General features: G+C 35.7%; 1 protein-coding gene across 2 annotated transcripts in view; it reads left to right on the forward strand.

Annotated features, from left to right (window-relative positions):
- The window catches only part of LOC139765922 (choline/ethanolamine kinase), an 86175-nt gene extending 69083 nt beyond the window's left edge, over positions 1 to 17092 (forward strand). The window contains exons 4-9 of one of the 2 annotated variants that reach the window (XM_071693887.1): positions 291 to 419; positions 6582 to 6715; positions 7113 to 7482; positions 8239 to 8336; positions 9423 to 9609; positions 12750 to 14574. In XM_071693887.1, the coding sequence (XP_071549988.1) occupies positions 291 to 419; positions 6582 to 6715; positions 7113 to 7482; positions 8239 to 8336; positions 9423 to 9609; positions 12750 to 12854 (1023 nt within the window). In that variant the 3' untranslated portion in view covers positions 12855 to 14574. Of the gene's footprint in view, positions 1 to 290; positions 420 to 6581; positions 6716 to 7112; positions 7483 to 8238; positions 8337 to 9422; positions 9610 to 12749 lie in introns of both variants that reach the window. The other variant, XM_071693889.1, reaches the window with a different exon arrangement.
- The last annotated feature ends 5369 nt before the right edge of the window (positions 17093 to 22461 follow it).

The following is a 22461-nucleotide window of genomic DNA, read 5'->3' on the forward strand; positions in this document are numbered from 1 at the left end:
CTTCACATGCCCTGGTTCAATCCATTGACAGCACGTCGACCCCGGTATATATATATATATATATATATATATATATATATATATATATATATATATATATATATATTAGTCCCTAAATCTTAACACCCAGTATCACCACACTTTCGAACACAACTTTGGATGAGATTTCATCATGTGATAACAACAGGTAAGAATGTGTCGAAAGAACACAGACAATTAACGCTACAGAAATGTTGCAGGTAATGTATCTGTTAGCGAGAAATAACCACCCAGTAACGTATTCCCTACAGGTGCACGGTGAGGATGCCCTGGAATCAGTGCTGGCCGAGAGCGTCATCTTCGCCCTGCTGTCGGAGAGGCGTCTTGGGCCGAGGCTGTACGGGGTCTTCCCCGGCGGCCGCTTGGAGCAGTTCATCCCAGTGAGTGTTGGCGTGACGCACTTCATGTGGTGCAAGTCTGCCGGCGTTCTCGGTGTGTCTGTGGGCGTGAGTTTATGTTTGGTGATGCCATGAGGGTGTTTTAAGGTGTTGTATGAGTATATGTAACACTATGGTGTGCCGCAAAGTTGTATGTAGTGCTAAAAGTCGTGTTTTTGTTGTGGGATGAGAATAGTTTTCGGGTGTAACAAAGAGCTTCTGGTGTTTTCATACTTTGGTGTCTTTTAGCTTTTCTAATGGCACGTTAGTACCCTTATTACAAATATTTTCTAGTCCACTTTTAGTCTTGTCAGGTGCCATGTTTTTAATTCAATACTTTAGAGCTGGTTTGAGCACTACGCTGTTATAAAATAGCGTCCCAGGCGCTGTTTTATGGGCTTTGTAGTCAAGAAAGTAGTACGAGCAAAATATGGGAGGTTCTTCGGTATACTAGGCTTTCGCGTGTGGTATAAATGTGTAGAGATAGCATCTCTAGCTAGATCACAAAATGAGCTGTAACAGTGTACGTCAGCTGTCAGTATACAATAACACTGGACGGTGACAGGAGTAAAAGAGCGGGTGCAAAGTTCGTCTCGCTGGGAATGAATGAGATCTTTGTCTTTGTGAACAACATAAACCACACTGGCCTGCAAATGTCAGTCTTGTCAACAAGCACCCGGTCAACTGGTTCAGATACGGTGACTAAGAAGTGTAGTAGTAAATGGAACTTGATCAAGGGAACTGTGGAGGTGAGCTGGCCTCACATACATGTGTTCGGAGGGTAGGGGTGGTGGGAGCGGTGTGTAACAGGGGGAGGGAAGCGGATGTATGTGGTTGTATGAGTATTTGGCTGTTTTGGTTTTATGTGGCGCTATGATGTGTCAGGGACTTTCCGGTGATCACAGGTCTTAGGGACCATGTGGTAATACGTGGGCGTTGAGGAAGTTCTGCAACTGTGATAGCATGTTCATTGGTGTTACGTGGGTGTAGGGGGTTTTGCTAGGATGTGAAGGGGGTTTTGTGAGCAACAGAAATTGTAATCCGTCTTTTATGGATATATGCTTCTGATTCAGTGTTACGGATACCTCAGATGTAGTGTTACAAGCCCTTGTTGGTTGGAGTACCACGGTCTATAGGTGTGGTGTTACGGTTCCAGTGTTGATGTCCCAGTTCCTCGGTGATACGTTACTGGCTCCTGATGTGATGGAGTCGTCTGTATCTCATGATGCATCCCCCCTTAACTTACGTATGTGTTACGTTACCATGTGTTGGTGTAAAGCTTTAGCATGTTATAAAGTAAATAGATGTTTGGATAAAGTCTTTCGTACCAAAGGTTTTACTTTTCCCCCACAGCTTTCGGTGTCGTTCGTTTTGCTATACCACATAGGTTTCATAATTAACCATCGACAATAACCTTATTTATCATTAAAGATGTCACCCGTTCGCTGTTTGTGGTGTACATAGACAAAGGGGAATATTCATGAAGCTAGTGTATTACATCGGACGCGGCTGTTGCTAATGGTGAATTACTGCGGCCTCTTGGAAAGGGAAGCCCTCCCTCTCCTTCCTTCCTAGAGCCCCTTAGTTTCCGCAGCCGGAAGGACACATAGCCGCAACGATTTGTTATGACACGGACGTGCGTGCGTATGATCACTTGCGAGTAATGGCGAAACGGTTTTACGCTCTTGTTGCCCCGTCTGTTAACCCTGTATGCATGTGTCATGTCTTCACTACTATGTACGGTTTTACACTTGTTGCCCCGTCTGTTAATCGTGTGTGCATGTGTCATGTCTTCACTACTATGTATGTATTTATGCACACACACACTCTAGCCAATGCCAGGGGTGTGTGTGGGTGTGTGTGTGTGAGGGGGAGGGGGAAACGCTACGGCATAGCTTTCTAAACGTGCACCTTTTGATACTGGGGTTCACAGAGTAGCTGTCAGGGATCTTTTAAAAACATATCAGGCCCAGCTGTTTTTTTTTTTCTCATATGCTAATTATTATTGGTCATAATGTTGTAAGACACGAGGCGGGATTATCATATTTTCACCAGCATTTTTTATCTAAATTACAGATTTTAACAAAACCTTGACCCGCTTGGCGTAACAGTCTCATTTGCATTTTGTTTTTCTAGCAGTAATGGTCAGCGTACGACAAAAAATAAATGTTTTTGCGTCCAGACGATCATTTGCATCAAAAGCCTGTATTTTGGCCGAAGTGGCTGATTCAAAAAAAAAAAAAAAAAAAAAAAAAAAAAAAAAAAAGCGATTTGTAGTCTTTTTTTTTGTATCTAAAGGCTAGGTTAGGTTTCCATAATGTTATGGAAGAATATCACAATTATCTTATTTTCAACAAATGATGCCATGTAAAACGCAATTCTGGATGCGTCGGTAGCCCATATGACCCGTTTGGGTACACTGACTTTAAACTGTTTGAATATTTGGGCTTTAGGCTTGTGAGTTACCTGATTCTCTAAGGCTCTCGACGTGGTTATTACCACCGATCGAAAAAAAACAAAAAACGATCACATATCTTAAGAGAATTCAAAGATCAAACCAGGCACGTTTGGTCCTGTGTTGCTAATACACACTTGCACGGTCCAAGGGATAGCAACTGAGGAACTCATCTGCTCTCAAACTATTTTACCTGTACTGAAGATGTTACTGTACAGAACCCTTCAGCAAATATCTCTGAGACAAGGGCCGCATAGCTAACACAAGTGTGATGGGGGGTAAGTGTGATGGTTGCATTATATTACCATGCATAATTTTCCATATTCAAGTTGAACGGGAAAATACGTAGTTCATGTGTAGATTACACAATTTAATTTGAATCTTTTACACCATCTTTAAACATGGTGACGGAAAAAGTGTGATAATGCAACTATATCACCCCGACTCTGCTAGCCACAGAAGTGTACAGTGTTCCACACGGGATACCTGGCCAAATTTAGGGGAGTAGGGACGAAGCTAGTCAGGTAGCCTCATAGTAGGAGCTGGCATCGCTGCACCTCCCATATATGGGTCAAGATCGAGCGAGTCACATGTGGGGTAACACGTGAGATAGGCGGGGCTATTTTACATGCCATAGTCGTCAGCTCCTACGGATTCTACGCATCGGATGTGCCAGGTGAAGGTTGCTTGTGAACCCTGTTATCTCGTGAGTATTTAGTTAAAAAAAAAATGCAGTGTACAGTTGTCAATCACCTTTAAGGAACATTTAAAAATAAGCAAGACGAATTTTAAATTACTTGAAAAAAAGTGGAACATAACGTAGTTACTGATCATGGGTAGAGTTTCGGCTTGTCCCCTCCTTCGAAATAATCTTAGATAAGAATAGATAAAGGTACGTGATTGCTTGTACCTAAGAAGAATTATAGCAATAAACTGATTATTTTTTCCATCAAAAAATCTCCCAATGCTTAAATTCAAGTTCTCAGTCCCACCACTCCATATGTTTCCCTAACAATCATCTACATGAATGCTTAGAACACTTAAAATGAAGGTGGGAAATTGTCATATGATCCATATGCTGTACGCCACCGTATAAATGCGTCATACACCTACTTCTGTGCACTGCTTTAGTTGTTTCGTGCAGGTTAGTGATTTGGGATGCTTGTAACATTACAAAGGGAAATGGACTGTTGGGATAGCACACACGGTAAAGAATCTTCCTCAATGAGTTCCATGAATTTCGACTCGTGTCGTATCCGTAGGATTGATAAGTGCAAATGAGTCAAATTTCCAAACAATTACAGTAGCCCCGCTTTAGTTTTTTTTTTTTCTGTTGAAGATATCAAATCTACCATTATAGCGAATGGCAAGAGTGTTGGCAACTGATATATCATAACATCATGAAAGCATAGCTATCAGTGTGAGGCCAGACCAATGAATTTCCCAAAAGTAATCGTCTGTTGCCATACTGTTTTACACAAAAAGTGGAAACCTACTTTTTTATTGTGTGTACACGCATATAAAGGACAAGAATATCCGCTGCAGGGAGATAATCTATGTTCACATTATACATAATTTTGCATAGTTGCGAATTTATGGCTTGCATTTTTTTTTTCGTATTTTTGAAAATATCAGTCAGGAAAAATACCCTTAATTTTATAACTTTTTATATGACATCTACTGTTTTATTGTACTTACTACGATATCACTTTAAAAATTGAAATACTTATTTGATACACACATAAGAAAAACAGATTTGCAAACAAGCTTAGGTTACATGTAGGACGGCCTGCCAGCCAAGTAACCATGACTGTTACCTTTTGTAACGTGGATCATAAAGCACGGACGAATGTATTACACTGAAACAAACGTTCGAGATATGATACAGAATATTAGATAAGTAAATTCATGCATCGCGGTTACCATTCATATAATACTTTCTCGTGCATTTGTCTCATATATATATATATATATATATATATATATATATATATATATATATATATATATTGAATATATATAAATCTATCTATCTATCTATCTATATATATATCCCTGGGGATAGGGGAGAAAGAATACTTCCCACGTATTCCCTGCGTGTCGTAGAAGGCGACTAAAAGGGAAGGGAGCGGGTGGCTGGAAATCCTCCCCTCTCGTTTTTTTTTTTTATTTCTAAAAGAAGGAACAGAGAAAGGGGCCAGGTGAGGATGTTCCCTCAATGGCCCCGTCCTCTGTTCTTAACGCTACCTCGCTAACGCGGGAAATGGCGAATAGTTTGAAAAAGATATATATATATTTCATCACGGCATTTCTGTCAATTACCACTTCTCCCTTTGCCCCCTTCGAAGATTGTTCCATTTTTCCTTTTGTTTATTAGGTTGTTTCATAATTAACCTGCAAAAATATTGTATTATTCTCCCTCGAGTTTGCTGATAGTCGCTAACCATAACTCATTTGCCCTGTTATTTTAAGCCCCTACAACTTCCTCTTGACTTCCTTCTGCTTTCCCTTGACATCTCGCAATTGCACGCACTCCATGCTTGCAAGTACCACTCATGCACCTCTATTTTCCTTTCACTAGCAACTTAACTCCCTGATCCCACCACTTACTACCCTTTCTTACATGTCCTCCAACCACCTTCTGCATCCCATGCACTTCTCTTGCACATGTAAGCAGTGCTTCCTTTAAACACTTCCCATTCTTCACCCACTTCATCTGCTCTCACCGTTTGCCATTCTACATTCAATCTCACCGGGCATCTCCTCACACAAACCTGTTTTTCTTATCACTCGTTTTTACAGCCCTCCAACAACCCATATGTTTCTTTTCCCTCGCCTCCATCAAGTATGACCTGATATCCCACCAGCTGCCCTTCTCCTTTGCATGCCTATCGATTTGGTCATAATCCAATAATGCCTTCCTTACCATCATTTCTACTTACCTATGAATGTTATTTCTCACTGTGTATGCATACATTGCTTGTACTTGTACTCCTGAACTTCATTCTACTTCAGTTTCACACAAATTGTTAAAGATGATAAATTAGTGATTTCTGATATATTGAGGTTCCTGTGCACAAGGGTTAGGGGCCAGAAGTCCGAGAAGCTCACTGCTATTTAGATCTAGTACATGAATGAAGTTAAGTACTTTATTCTGATACTGGCCAGAAGCTAGAAAGTGAAGAGCAAGTTGCTCATAACTGGGGCTAAAAATAGAAATAGAAATTCTAATATTGACTGAAAGCTGAATGTTGTCTGACATAAGTAAAAGGTAGGTACAGATCATGAATCTTAGCATTTTTCTGAAATGAGCAGATAACTGCCATGTCTATTCTGCTGCTGGCCAAAATGCCTACTGTTGATTCTGAAAGGACATTGAATGGAAAGTATGGTGAGGATGGGATGAGAGGTAAGAGTGAGAAAATGGTAGTGAAAATGGTATAGGGTGGCAACGAGGGCCAAGGATAGGTGAAGGAAATGGTATGGCCATCCATGATGAGTGTGGAGTGGAGTGATATGTGGGTGGAATGTCAGTGATGTTGGATGGTGAAAGTGGTCTGGGACTGAGATGCCAGAGGAGTTGTGTGTATGACTGAGAGCAATTCAATGTTTGTAATATACTGTTCTTATACAATTTAGTTTCTTAAAGTTTTAAGTGTTGATATTTCTTCCCATTATGTTTCCAATATTTTGGTTTTGTGTTTTGGCAGGCTCGACCACTCTTCACAAGAGAACTGGCAGACCCTGAACTGTCTTCCATTATAGCCAGTAAAATGGCTAACATTCATGCACTTAATGTGCCTATCAGCAAGGAACCATCATGGATCTGGAATACCATGGGGAAGTATGTTTAACCTTGAATCTGTTCCATTGCGGTTGACTAACTTGGAAAACAAAATACAATGAAGAATGTGTTATATACATTTATGAAAAGACAGTTGTGAAATCATTATATATGTAGAATTTTTGCTATAATTATGGATGTTTAAGATGTTTCCCAATTCCAAAGAAATTCCAGTGGAATAGATTTTAGAATGAAGGGAGATAAAAGAGGAAGAAACACTTACAACCCTCTTTGTGATAGACAGTTCCTCTAATTTTTACAATTTATTTCACTTTGTTGCTCATTTTTTTTTCACTTTGAATTGTAGTTACTGGAAGTTATAATTTCTATGAATTTTATACAGTCTAAAAGACACTGAATTATGAATATACATTAATCTATGTATTTTAACTTCCAGATGGCTAATATCAGGTCAAGAATTTCTCTCCAAAAAGCCCAGTATTAATGGAGTTGAACCCCACATAATAGAAAGATTACAAAACATCAATTTTGACAAAGAGATGGATTACTTAAAAAATGTTGTATCCAAGGCTCAGTCTCCTGTTGTGTTTGCCCATAATGATATGCAAGAGGGTAACATTCTGATGAAGACAGACACAAAGTCCCATGGTGATCATATAAGCCTCATTGACTTTGAATATTGTTCTTATAATTATCGAGGCTTCGATCTTGCAAATCATTTCTGTGAATGGATGTATGAATACAAGCTCCCAGTCTATCCATATTTCACTGTGGCAAAGGAAGACTTTCCAGCAAAAGACAAGCAGGTACAGTACACATTGTTTTTAATCATTGAAGGAGGTTAAAATGAGTTTACAAGATATGACATCTTTCACTAAAGCGTTGAAAAATTCATGAGGCATGAGCATGACAATCTTTTTTCAGAATTTAAGGACAAAAGTGTCATCATACTTTCTCTCTCTCTTATCTTTTAGGGTTTCTTTTTCTACTGAAGATACACTATATTCCCACTTTCTTGGTTCATAGATTAACTTTATGAAAGTGAAAGACAACTATCTCTTGTTTTATAGCTAAACCAGCTTGTTATTAGGAAGTTTGTAGTTATGCAGGTGGGTTGCCATTCCAGTGGTCTTGAGGTGTGTTTGGTGAAAATTATGTTTTTACATATATCAACATCACACTGCCTAAAATTTTTTTAAACCTAATTTCCTTTCCTACCTCAGTGGGGTAGCATCAGGAATACATGAAAAATTGACTTAATCAATCTCATACTTATCATTTGTAAAAAAAACAAAACCAGAGTTAAGCATCCATAACCAAACCCTACAGACTACTACTTTTTCAATGACAATGGAAAAATAGAATAAGCTATAGTATTATTTTTTCAGAAGAGTTAGCTGACTGGATGATCTTAGTTGTTAAAGCACAGTTCAGGGAGGAAAAGAAATCTAAAACAATTCTTCATGTTTATAGTGAGAATATTCAATCATATAGGTTTCATGGATATATAGAAGACTATCATGGTACTTTTAGTTATAGTACGTATGTATTTTCTTTTTCAGCTTCATTTCATTCGAGCTTATCTGGAAGCTTATGAAGCATCTCGAAGAGGAAAGGGCTCAGCATTCAACAGTGGAAATACAGAGGAGACGTCATCCGTGTAAGTAATGACAGTGACAGTTCATAACTTTGACTAGCATTTTAAGATGCTGCACATGTACTGTGAATAGCAATGATGTTCCTTGTCCCTGTTTTATGATACATATGAATAAGCAAAGATAGTGAAGTTCTTTCAGTCGTTGAGATCTACAAGCAGTGATTTATAAGATACATGGGTGGGTTACCTGGAGTAAGTTTCACATTAAATATTAAAAAGTTATTGAGGTGAATTTAATTTTTCTATTTGTGGCACACCATATGATGCTATTATTCACTTTTCAAATGAGTAGTAATGAGAGTCAAATATTGTGGGAATACAAGTTGATGGGTGATTCATCACTCAAAGGGTTAGCTGTGTCATTCTTATGATACACCTGCAGGACTAAACAACTCAGTCATATTTATTTATTTTCCTGTGTGTAACATAATAGCCAAACAATTATTCAGTGTATCTAAACTTTCCACTTAATTTCTTGAAACTTATAATTTCTTGGACTAAGGTTCCACTCTTTACTTTGAGGTAAGAAAATTATGATGTGCAAGCAGAGATATAGTGTTTACTCATGTAAATGTTGGGAAGGGTGTTATATGTATTACAGATACAGCAATAAAAATCTAGAATTCTTGGGATCTGGATGTTGCTGGATTTTTTCATTCTTTTTTATGTTAGTGTAACCAAAATATAAAAGTAAAAAACAGTTTTACTTTCTGTTCATCATGTAAATTTGTTATATGCTATCGCACCTTACTTCCTGTTCTTCATGAAACTTTGTTATAGGATATTTCACCAGTACAATAATAAATTTATCTTGTGCTACTTTTCTTTAACAGATTTGTTTACAGTGTCACCACAATTCTTAATTGGATATGAATACAGTATTGAAAATAATGCAAAAGACAGAAAAACTATATCCTGACAAAACCCTGAAAACCTTTTTCTGATTTTTGTTGCTGTATTGTGTTATAAATGAAAACTGTAAATGATGTGAAGATGAATTAGATTGTTTAAGAATTTATTTCTGTACATTAACTGCACACCATATTTTACGATAAAAGTTTGGTTAAAGAACTTTTTCTTTTCCCCAAGAAATGTTGCTAGTACCTTAAGCAACATGACAGTCTCACCATTGGTTAACCACTGTGTTGCACCAAGCCATCCAGCAGAGGATAAGCTACTACAAGAGGTACAAGTATTTACCCTAGCTTCCCACCTGTTTTGGGGTCTCTGGTCTATTGTACAGGGCCAGGTTTCCACCATACCATTCGGCTATTTGGTGAGTACCAATGGATGATAGGGATTTTTGTTGATTATGATAGTTCAAAATATTTGTGAATACAAGAGTTTATAGTGGAAGATGGAGCTATATGTGGCTTGTATTTCTTCAGTGAATACCTTGGGTCCACATTGTATGACATAGTTAAATTCACAAAGATCTGTTGTTGTAACAGTCAATTCACAAAGATCTGTTGTTGTAACAGTCAATACACAAACCACTGAAGTTCATGTTGTGGGTTTGTGTGTGTGTATGTGTTCATGTCCTAAAATATTTCCCTTATGAATCTTCAAAAAAAACTCTAATCTGACATCAAATGATGGCAGTATATACTCCACTGATACTATCCTGTACTTTGGTTTCCTTAGACTTGAAGACTTGCTGAAACAGATAAAATTACCTTAGAAGGCTCAACAAAACATAAGTGACCACAATGATCCTGCCTGATTCCTGTGTACAAACAATGAAAAGTGGTTCTATTGGATACAGGTCTTAATTTACTTTGCCAGTGGTTATTTTGCTGTACCTTCATTATGAAATATAAAAAAAAGACTAAAGAGGCTTAAAATACCTTTTGTATGTATCAATGTTTTATTATCAAAGAAAAATATGCCATCATAAGCAATAGAAGAATGCATGAGGAGTGAATGGAGATTACTCTACCTCCTCCCTTGCCTGCCTCCAAGACGAGAGCTCTCTTTAACTTTCAGTCTAAACCTTACTCATGTGATTAACAGACTAGTTTTTGTGAATTCCATATCTGAAAAAAATGACACCACAAATTCATTCATGATGCAGTATAGATGTTTCCAAGGAAAAAGTTAAAGTATTCCTTTTATATTTGTACTGAAGTGGAATATTATATTAGTATAAACACTATTTCAGCCTGTGAATTTCTGTTGTATTGCCACCATAACTGGTGGAGGAATGAATGGAAGAAAGAGCCACTCATTTGTTCATTCATTCCTTTGCAGCTGATTGTGATGATACAACCATACAATGTTGTATGGTTGCAAGGCGTGGGCTATGGATAGAGTTGTGCGCAGGAGGATGGATGTGCTGGAAATGAGATGTTTGAGGACAATGTGTGGTGTGAGGTGGTTTGATCGAGTAAGTAACATAAGGGTAAGAGAGATGTGTGGAAATAAAAAGAGCGTGGTTGAGAGAGCAGAAGAGGGTGTTTTGAAATGGTTTGGGCACATGGAGAGAATGAGTGAGGAAAGATTGACCAAGAGGATATATGTGTCGGAGGTGGAGGGAACGAGGAGAAGTGGGAGACCAAATTGGAGGTGGAAAGATGGAGTGAAAAAGATTTTGTGTGATCAGGGCCTGAACATGCAGGAGGGTGAAAGGAGGGCAAGGAATAGAGTGAATTGGATCGATGTGGTATACCGAGGTTGACGTGCTGTCAGTGGATTGAATCAGGGCATGTGAAGCGTCTGGGGTAAACCATGGAAAGCTGAGTAGGTATGTATATTTGCGTGTGTGGACGTATGTATATACATGTGTATGGGGGTGGGTTGGGCCATTTCTTTCATCTGTTTCCTTGCGCTACCTCGCAAACGCGGGAGACTAGAAAAAAAAAAAAAAAAAAAAAAAAACTAAAAAACTGAATTCTTATGTTATTTTGATTATTCATAAAATGTACAAATTAATATTCTGTTTCAATATAAACATGTAAGAAAAGAAGTGAGATATCTAAATTTTGAAGTCATGTACAGCATCAGATTGGGGAAGAAAAATTTGGTTTCACTTGTGGAAGAAAATATGTGGATCAGGTATTTGCTCTGAAGAATGTGTGAGAAATATTTAGAGAAGCAGATGGAATTGTATATTTTTATTACATTACTAAATGAGATGACCCTTCCAGTAGGGAAAAAGGTTTGTTAGTCCACAGCCCAGAGTAACATGATATGTCAACATATGACCCAGTTCTTAGAGACCTCAACTAAGTTGTCAAATTATATATACTAAAATGCAGCCATTACTAATAATTTTCATAACTTTTCTTATATATGGAGATTATATGATGCAATAGGTTTAGGTCACAGTGTTTTTGCAAGATCATTAAATTTTCTCCTGAGACCTTATTTTCATGAGTACAGTAGTCTTTTTATAGGAATATACTGAATGAGACACAGTATTGAGTACAATATCCATTAAACACTAACACTTAGCAAATTATATATTTTTTTTACAATTAAACTATGGATCTGACACTTGGGTGATATGCTTTACATGATGTAGTGATACCATTCTCTTGTATATTACAGGAGAAATGGCAAGTGTTGTAACATAATGTCTAGAAGGTATCTGCTTTAAATGATGTAGATACGATGGTCACAAGGTAGTATAATGTTTAAATGTTAACCAGATATAATTCAAAGAGTAACACTAACCATATGGAAATCAAAACTAAGATCTCTGTCTTCCTGGAATTTCTTGCTATCCACTTGCTTGTCCTTCATTTCGTGTAATGTTAACCACATTTTCCAGCTCATGGCAGTATAGTTGCATTTTCATAAATGTATTTCTTCTCCATAGCAAATATATCCCAGAAATACACATTACAGGCTTCAGCAACATAAAATAGTTCTAGGCTGCATTTTTGTGGTTACCACTTTTAACCAGGAAAAATATAGCAGATATCCCTATTGGTAAGGTAATGTGGTTTCCAGGACACCATGCATTCCACTTGGTAGGAACCTTTTGTTCTCACTCATGGTAGTCTTATTTGTTAGTGCTCTCATCTGTTCAAGTCTTTACTTTGCTGATTTCACTCAGACTGGTTTGAAGTCACATGTTGTGAAAGACCTAATAAGAATGGATCGATATGCTTCCCTTCAAGAATACAAGGGAGCCAGTTGTTATTACAAGCCTACACCAAATGTCAATCCATCCATCTCTCTCTAAATCACAAAGGGTTCCATCTTATTATCTCCAGCTAATTAGCATAGATCTATAACAACTGTACCATACTAAATTACTTACATGATAATGTGATCGAGTATGGATAGTTATGCCATGATTTCGCATCTGAATTGTAAAGGAGTAAACCTATAAAGTGCATCTGTTTTATGTCAGTGTTTATTTTAGGAATTTGATGTGTACATTACATGAAATGCAATCTATTCTTTCAGGATTATGCTGTAACAAGAATGGATCATTACTTTGAAGACAAGGCAAAACTTAAGGTGGATCACATCAATAAACGCAAGTCTGATGCAATTATGGATGAAGTGTAAATGGAAAAAATTTTGATGGTAATTAGATATATTCATGGTGGTATGACTTCCAGTTACTTACCTCATGAACAGTTTTACATACTGTAGTATTAAATTTCCTTGACCATGGCAGGGATGGTGCTATAAATTTTTACCTTAAATGTGTGAATATGTAATGTGGTAATATATTTTTAGTACTATCAGAAATGCAAGAGGGTTTTGGGGAAGGATAAACTATGATTGATTTTCATTCATTTTTATACAGACACCTCTTGTCATCTATTTCAAGTGCCTGTGCATAAATAGGCGGAAAGTCATATTCCTTCACACCATAACTTCATGTATCATCGTCATGGTCATCAAATATTTAGATATTCATTTGGTAATGATTTGCTGTTTAGGTAGATATTATTGCCTAAACATTTAAATTATATAAATTTGTGAAAATAGAGAACAAAAATAATGGATAATATAATCTGAACATGTCACAGGAAAGGAAAATAGTGTTTTAATTTTAACTTTGTGCCACCTAAAGTGAAGCTTAGTATGTTTTAAATGTGTTTACATTATTTTTGTAAGAATTAATTCAAAATGGCAACAGTGGTGATGGTATTTTCCTACTAGTCTTTTACAACTGGTAGCAAAGGTGGATGGTTTTGATTTAACTTACAGTGTACCCTCCCAAACCCAGGCACTCTGAATGCCAGATCCTCCAGAACCCTGAAAGTTTGAAAGTCTAATGTTTAGGTGATAAAAAAAGATACCATTCCAGGTTGTGGATATTTTGTCCGAGTGGCATGATTAATGATGTGTAATTTTCCTTCCAAAACATGGAATAAGTCCCAAAACCAACACCCTTCCACACCAAATAACCAGGATATATGTTATCCTTCCCAAACATAGAATACATACCAGCTCTAACACCTTACATGCCAGTTAGTTGAGGTATGGGAGGATACACTGTTTAATAATTTGTGGAGAAAAGTCAATAATGCCAGATTGGTGCTGTGATGTACATTCATATTCTGTGATGTAATATACTTGTTATTATGCACTTATGGTGATAGAATCATGTGCCATTTCTCATTTCTGTACATAGAACATCCATTTTTGGGTAGTAGATGTGAGTAGGTGTTTCTTCATATGGCATGGTTACGACAACCACCTTCATTCATTCTGCTCATTCATTATAAATGGGACCCACTGATGTGCTCGAGACAATATCAATATGTCAATTATGTGCACTTTCCTGTTACAGACATATGCTTGCTACTCAGGCAGAAAACAAATTTCAGGATATATTGATTTTAATTGTCTCTAAGCATATACTGCAGATTGTTCCTAGGACTTTAGTGCCATCAGATGCTTAATCAGTTTTGTGATGAGTTCTCGTGTTATGTTTATATGTAAGTGATTTAACTGAGGAAAAATTATTATGGACACAAGATCATGCTTTTCCTTATATGTCATTTGATATCAAACAGCTGGAAGAGTGACCTTTTAACAAATAATGTTAAATTGGAATACAGTCATTGGAGTTCTTGTTTTTGTTAAAATGTTTAATATTTCAAGAAGAACTTTAAGTTTTACCTTATCTTATGTTTAAATGAAATCACTGCCATATTCAATTTATGACCTGGTTTTTTGTAATAAAGCACCAAAATTAAGAGTAATGAAAAACAACAAAACAAAAACAAAAACAAAAAACACATTGTAAAAAGGAAATAAACATGCAAGTTTTTGGGTGTTTCTTACCCAACCTGTGTTTTCAACTTTCAAACTCACTAATACTTTTGATAATAAAGGATGCTGTTACCCTTTTGGCTGTGTTATCAAATTCTAGTTGGAATCTTCCAAAACTCTTGAGTTTTTTGTCAGCAGATTAAAATTGGTAACACTAACTGCTTTTCATCATTTAGCCAACTCAATTTCAGCTCAAAAATTAAATTCCTAATGGCAAAATGAACTTAAGGGCTCTGCAACCATAAAAATGAAACCTGAATGAAAAGAAAAAATTGGAGTGATATGGCATGATATGTTCAATGGTGCAGAGCAGGTGACTCAAGCATCAAACATTATAAGTAATTGACAACCATGGAGAAAAATTAACCCCACAGCCAATGGGCATAAATATTCATGTGTATCCTTCCAAATTAAGACACTATGAATGCCAGATCCTCCAGAACTCAGACATTTGAAAACCTGCTGATGTCACGGTTACAGGAAAAAAAATTATGGATTTCAGAAATTTTGTCTAGGTGGTGTGATTAAAAGTGTGATATTTCTCCCAAAACCTGAAATACATCCCTAACTCAGACTAAATTGTCTGGCTTTGGAGGAATATAGTCTGCATTTGGTATGATAAAATATTTCTCCCCAAACCAAGAATATGTCCTAATCCTGACACCCTTACTCACAAAGTAGTCTGGGTTTTGGAGGATGTACTCTAGTTGAATATAGCAGCCAAAAGGCTAAAGCATTTTTAGGTATATGGAAACAATGTCTTTAGGGAATTGCTTACAAGTACTTTTGTACTGCAAATTCTATTGTATATTTTTGATCATGCACCATTTTAAAGCATACACAGATGTATACTGTGGGATGAATGATACACTTTCTATGTTTACTCAGTCTTATGATGAAACCCAAGCAGATATCATGTAAAGTTAGGGGCTTGGAGATACACCATACATGCAAGGATGATTGCATTTGATTTGAAATGTGTTTTTATTGTAAGTGTGGAGTTACACATGCATGGCAAACTGATAACACTGTCACATATGTATAACCTAAGTTAATATGTTGTTCTTTTGTTCCATTAGACTGTACTACTTATGTGCAATTATTGTTATATGGTGAATGGTTAAGCTTACAATTTTCTTGCTAGAATTATGTTAATTGCATATACTGTACCTGAGTTTTGTGCAAAAGATTACAGTGAACCCTTACTATATCAACTAACTGGGGGAGGTCCTGTTCAAAAAATTCATTTTTTCATTTATCTAAATGGTTCACTATATCAGACCTAAATACTGGACTTACAGTCTGATAAAGCTAATGATAGTCCAAAGTGGCCACATGGGTCAGATACTCAATAGATAGTGCTGTATGTGCCTGGAAATATGTGTGGACTGATTTATATGCATATCAACAAGACAATACTACAATGACTTAAATGTGCAGAAACTGTACTGGACCAACCAGGGTAGTTGTTGGTGTAGGAGGAGGTGGCCATATTGGTATCTGTGAGGTTGGAAGCAATAGTGGAGGTAGAACCAAATTTCATTTACACTGTAGTATGTACTACAGTACACTTTCCATAATATCTAAGTATTACATTTATGTATCTACTACTGTAAAGTCACTATGAAAGCAAAATAGGAAGGTTTTCAGGAAAAAAAGTGTCACAAATCACAGTGCGAAACAATTAACCTCCATATAGTATTAATACTGTACAGTATGCATGTATCAATATTTTATTACACTGCAGGGAAATCTTTACTTATAGAGTGAATTATTATTTTCAACTATAAATGTGGTGGATTCCATATTAGTGAGAAAATGATGCAACATAAGGCCATTCATGATTCAGCAGGGATGTTTCTGAAAAACTTCAGTAGGGATATTTCTATGAAAAACTTCAATGTCTTTATTTATTTTCTTGTGTTTGTATTGTATCAAATATTTATTTGTATTATACAGTAACATATATAATGGTGTTGTGCTCCACCTGCAAGAGGTTGCATTGAAAGTAAAAAGTTACCTTGGTTGAGGCTGTGACACTGGGAGTAACGTTTTGTTAAAGAACTTCTCACAACAAAAGAAAACCATTTCCCTGCAACTGGAAATGGCACAGCTTTGGACTGCAGGAGCCTTTAGAAAGGTCCTGTGTACCACCAAGACTATTTCACAGAAACTGGTCCTGGGATATTTATTAACAAATAAAATATACACAGTAATTTTTGTATACAGAATCTGTACTGCACATACCATAGCAGTAGATGGTGACTGCAACCTAGGGTCACATTGGACTATCATTGGATTTTTCAAACAAATTTCAATACATCTGTTAATAGTCCAGCATTCAATAAAGTCAATTTTCAATATAAAATGTGTCTGATACAGCAAGGTTTTACTGTACCTTTATCAAAAACCTACCTTTATCAGTGATGGAAAAAGGTTCTTACGCCCATGAAGTATTCTTAGATGATTTTATAATGTTTAAATTGGAGCCACATAAAACTTTAGCTAAATATGAATTTTGTTTTACAGACTGAACCTGAAACAGTACCATTCATATAACACTGATGTACTATAGCATTCTTATGTACACATATTTGTATGTCGTTGTAGGTGAATGAGAATTATCTACAAAATATTTGCTACTTAGCTTGTTACTTAAGAAAGAAGTGAACTATGTGCTTTTCTGATACCCATAAGAGATGTTTGGGATTATAATTCTTAGGCATTTTCATGTAACAAGACAAAATTAAGGAATCCTACCAACTCCAGAACAAGCGAAAACTGCTTTATATACAAAATCAATTTTAATAATAATACACAACAGTGATTAGATTTGCATCTGCATATATCAATCAAATATTAGCATACTTTAGAAGGAATAGGGATTTGTGTCTCTGCACAGTTACATGTAACTCAGTCATTGCAGGTGGTGGATAAATGTCATGGTTCTTATATCTTTCATACTGCAGCTGATGCATATACAATCAAAATCACTGAGCTGCCCACCTTCGCCTTGAAACAAAATATTCAATTACTAATTCATATGGTGACACTGCTAAGCATTGTTACCAAATGCTGCAGCTAAAATGTTTTCCATATACTAGTTAGTCTGTGTGAAAATATGAAGGCTGCCTGTACAAGATCTGTGCCCTCTCATTATGTAATACTTTGTGAAACCATGAAAGTCACAAAATTATAGATATTACTCATGAAAACCCTTAATAATTATATCTGTTTGTGACAAATTGATTCCAAAAATACTGCACATCTCACCACATGTCTGACTACTTCTGGCATACTTCATATGCCTGGAAGTGGAGCAACTTAACCTAAAGGGTGCATCGTACATGTAAAAGATTTTTATCAGGTTGAGTTGAATATCCATGTATTTAGAAAATTATGCTTTTGTTAATCATTATGACAAAATTATTTAGATATTTCTTTAGAATATGTGAGACTCTTGCACACAGAATGTATTGTGAATAATAGGACTGCCACAGTGGAAGGGTTAAGGATACTTCCTATAGTAGTGCATCAAGCAAATTTTCTACTTTTGAATAAGAAAATGGTTCTTCCTATGTTAGGTCATTACACATCTTTTTTGTAGGAAAGTATAGCAAAACCATTTCTAAGTAGAAACAAAGCAAGCATCTTGTCCATGAATATAAGCTGGATAACATTCATAAGAAACAAAGCACAACTTATACATATGAGATAAATCATGTTCTGTTTAACACTTTTGCTGCATAAGTAATTTTCAAGGTTTTTCCTTAAAAAGAGTCAATAATACACAAAAAATGAAATAATCAATTTGAAATTCCCTATTTTCTAGATCTGGCAATAAAATTAATTGGAATCTATACTGGGTAGAGAAAAAAAAAATTTTACACCAAAAATGCAGAAAATGTAAAATTGTTCACCCTTAAATGATAAATAAATTCACTAAACAAAGTCAATACACAGATAAATTACTGTTTCTTAAAAAAAGATAAATCTGAATACCAATATATTTTCTTTAAAAGTGACAAGTATCTGAAACTGGACACTATTTTGCTATGATATACATATTTTAACTTCTATTTGGGTGTAAATTTTAACAATACAAAAAATATCATTATGTACAGTATGAATTATTTACATCTAAATTTAACAAAAATATAGCTATTATCCTAAATCTAGAAACAGGTACCTGTAGCTGATATAAAATCTTTCTCATTGGTTGAACATTGTTTAATATGGCAGGGTTTGGCTTAGGTCACTGTCACTCTTATACCAATTGTGCATTGGAACTGATAACGTTGAGCGAGTTGATGGAAGAAGGTCATCCGTGTCCACATCATCACCTAAATGTACCTCTGCAGCATAATTGTTAGAACTCATCAATGTCTGCAAATGCACTCCCATTATCAGACACTGCCAAAATGGCTTTATTTCTGCATCGTTTGCATCTCTTTATCTCTTACTACTCATGATTCTAATGGGAGAATGAAATATTTTGGAAACCTTAAACATGGACACAGGAACTCTTTTGAGCAGTTTGCTTTATAATCTCTGGCCTATATCAGCATAAAGGAAAATACACATACTAGTTACATAATGGTTAATGTAGTTGACTATTAAAGCAATAAGAGTCATGATCAAAGCACAAGAGTTAAATGGCTACTCGTGTGTAGTCAGTTGACTCATTGAATATGAAAAAACACTACACACTGTGTTGTTGACAAAATGCAGCCCTTCAAAACTTTTGGCTTATGTATGCTTATAAGATGATACAAACCATGCTTGTGAATACCACAATACCACAAGATAATATAAGATCTGTAACTTGGGTATAAACAAAAATTCAGACTCAAACATCATCATACATATGAATCTAATGGAAGAAACACAAGTATAAAAATTTATACTCTGACATATATGGATGGGCTGGGATATAATGTGAGACAGATACATGAACATATATACTAAATCAAAGTGTGCTATAACAAGACATTAGTTTCCCAATAAACAAATAAGGTTAGGGACCATAGGCAAAATATTTATGAAATGATACTCAAAATATGTTATGTTAGCAATGGAAATAGTAATTAATTAATAGTACTTGAAACATTATCAATCATTAATTCATTCATTAGTTAAGAGCCAATCAAAGAGAACTGTGTATAAAAATTTATAAAGAATACAATTTGCCAAATTACTAACCAAGTAAGATTCATGTGTTTGTTAAGGTATTTTTCCTATATTTTTCTGAATATGTGGATAATCCTTAGTAAAAGCATTAATGTATCAAGGACCACTATTTAGAAAAAAATATAAAAGAAATACAATTAGCCATAATATTCACTGAGTAAAAGATGAATGTTTTGAGTAAATAACTGATCACATGCCTCTGTGCTATTGCACCACCCATATTTTTTATAATTTTTCTTTATATGTAAGTATAAAGGGTACTGTGCTGTCAATGGACCGAAGCAGGGCATATGAAACAGAAGGGAAACAACAGAAAGGTCACTGGGGCCTGGTTGTGGGTTGTGGGCTGTGATTTTGGTGCATTACACGTGACAGCTAGGGAATGGATGTCAGCAAATGAAGAATTTTCCTGGTGCTACCAAACTAACTTGGGAAAAGGTAAACATGTATGGAAGAAAAACAGTAATTTACTTTGAGTATGAATTAGTCATGAACCTACTTAAGAAAACTATGTTGAAAAAATATTCAAATAAATCAATTTAGTATATTAATCACCCAGTGTAAGATAAATCTTTTGAACAGTAGAATGATCAAGACCCCAAGAGAGCCTAGGAGGGGATTTTTCCTGTATCATTTTCTGAATATGTGGGTATTATCAGTTCATACAGTAAGTGAAAACCTAATACAGAAAACTGTGTGGATACATGTTTGAAATTTACTGTATCATTTACCAAGTAAAAGACAACCATTTTGAACTGAACAACTGATCACTTGCCTCTGCAAATGCACCACCCATTTTCCATATTTTTCTTAATATGCAATGTATTCTTAATGCATGAATCAGAATAAGTCAACAAACTACTAACAAGAATTTTGTTAAAAAAGTATTCATAAAGATGCAATTTGCCGTATTAGTTATTGAAAGTAAGGTGAATATTATGAAGAAAATAGTAAATAATCTTGAACATGCTAAAATTTCTTCAGCATTTCCACCGTTTTCTAGCTAAAGGTCTTCCTTCTCATGTTACGGGGTGCACCTCTAGTAGACATATTTGCTGGATGTGCATGCAGAGTGGTGACAGTACACATGGACATAACTGTAGCATTAAATGAGTTCAACTGATATATCATTACACAGTGAATGCTGGTAGAGAACTGATAAAGTGGAAAGGGTAGCTTTGGCACAGTGCATTTGGATAGCATATTGTGGGTTGTGTGTGTTGCTTGGATGCACTGCGTAGTCAACTGGGCTCACATTATATTGTGATTGCGTTAGTCACAATAATAAGTTGGAAGTTGTAAGTATTCACACCATATCTTGGTGTGGGTTAAGCGTGTCACTTGGATGCAGTGTACGGCTAGCTGGGCTTCCCTTGTGTAATAATGGAAGTAATGTAGGTACTCACAACACATCAAATTCAATGCAAATCCTGACCCAATTGTATAGGTATTCTAGCAGCTTATTACAAAACCTATGGCATATAATAGCATATCAGATAATAGATAATGTAATATTGAATGTATCTCTTAGATATAACATATAACATTCATTGTGCTCTATAATCATCAGTCTGCCGATCAAATGTAAAATAAGCTGTTTTGTGTAGGTAGCACCCAAACTTTTGACTTATCTATGCTTATGAAAATATAACATGCTTATGAATATCCGGAAATAATATTACATCTGTAACTTGCCTACACATGGATTCTGACCTGAGAAACATGAGTGCAAAAACAATGGCGTATATAGGCATTTTAGAAGCTTATTACAAAATCTTGGGCATGTAATAAATTATCAGTGGATAGGTAAAGTACTTTTTTTAATACTAAATGCATCTGAAAAATATATGACATCTATCATATCAATAAAATATGCCTCAGAGCATGGTGAAGTAGAGAGCAACTTACTGCTGTAAGCAATATGTTTAAAATGATACTCTGTATTCACATACGTCAGCACTTTCGGAACTTGGCACTCCTTTTGAAGAACCCTGAATGTTGTGATATCATTCAGTGAAGGGAAACGTTTTTGCATTGTTGTGGCATTTTTGTAATTTAAATGTGATAAAATAGAAGACCCACTGCATAAATGCAATTCATGCAGCAAAAGGGTTAAAGTAAGAAAAATGAGCAGCAACAGAGTGAGATTTTGGAGGATGTTAAACAGAATTCATTTCCAGGAGATTAATAAATATGCGGAGTTTTGTAACATACATGCAGGAATAATCACTCATGACACTAGTGTATGTGGCTGTGAAGAGCTACAAGCTAATTGTGACGGTAGTCTGTCATAAAATAATGAAAATGGAGTATAGCTTGTACATGTAATGAATCTATGTCAACTGAAAACACAGTTTAATCAAAGTACATGAGAACATGGCTTAGAGAAATGTTGTTGAAAATAACATTGTTAAGGTTTTAGTCACAATATCCTCAGTTTCATGGAACGTGTTCCAAGAAGCAGTTTTTGAATGTAAATGCTTCTTAAAGACAGAAAAAAAAAAAAATTCTGAATCTAGAGTTGTATAGAAGTCTGTGATGTTCAGATCTACATAAAATTAGTTTTTTTGAGAAGGAAATGCAACTGACTGACAGTACTGAAAGGTACTCAGCAAAAAAAGAGCATTCAAACTATAGACACAAGGATAGACCAACTGATTCATCAACAGACAGATAAAGAGAGAAATGTGTTCTC

The sequence above is a fragment of the Panulirus ornatus genome, chromosome 56 (assembly GCF_036320965.1).
Source record: "Panulirus ornatus isolate Po-2019 chromosome 56, ASM3632096v1, whole genome shotgun sequence".
Classification (NCBI taxonomy): Eukaryota; Metazoa; Arthropoda; class Malacostraca; order Decapoda; family Palinuridae; genus Panulirus; species Panulirus ornatus.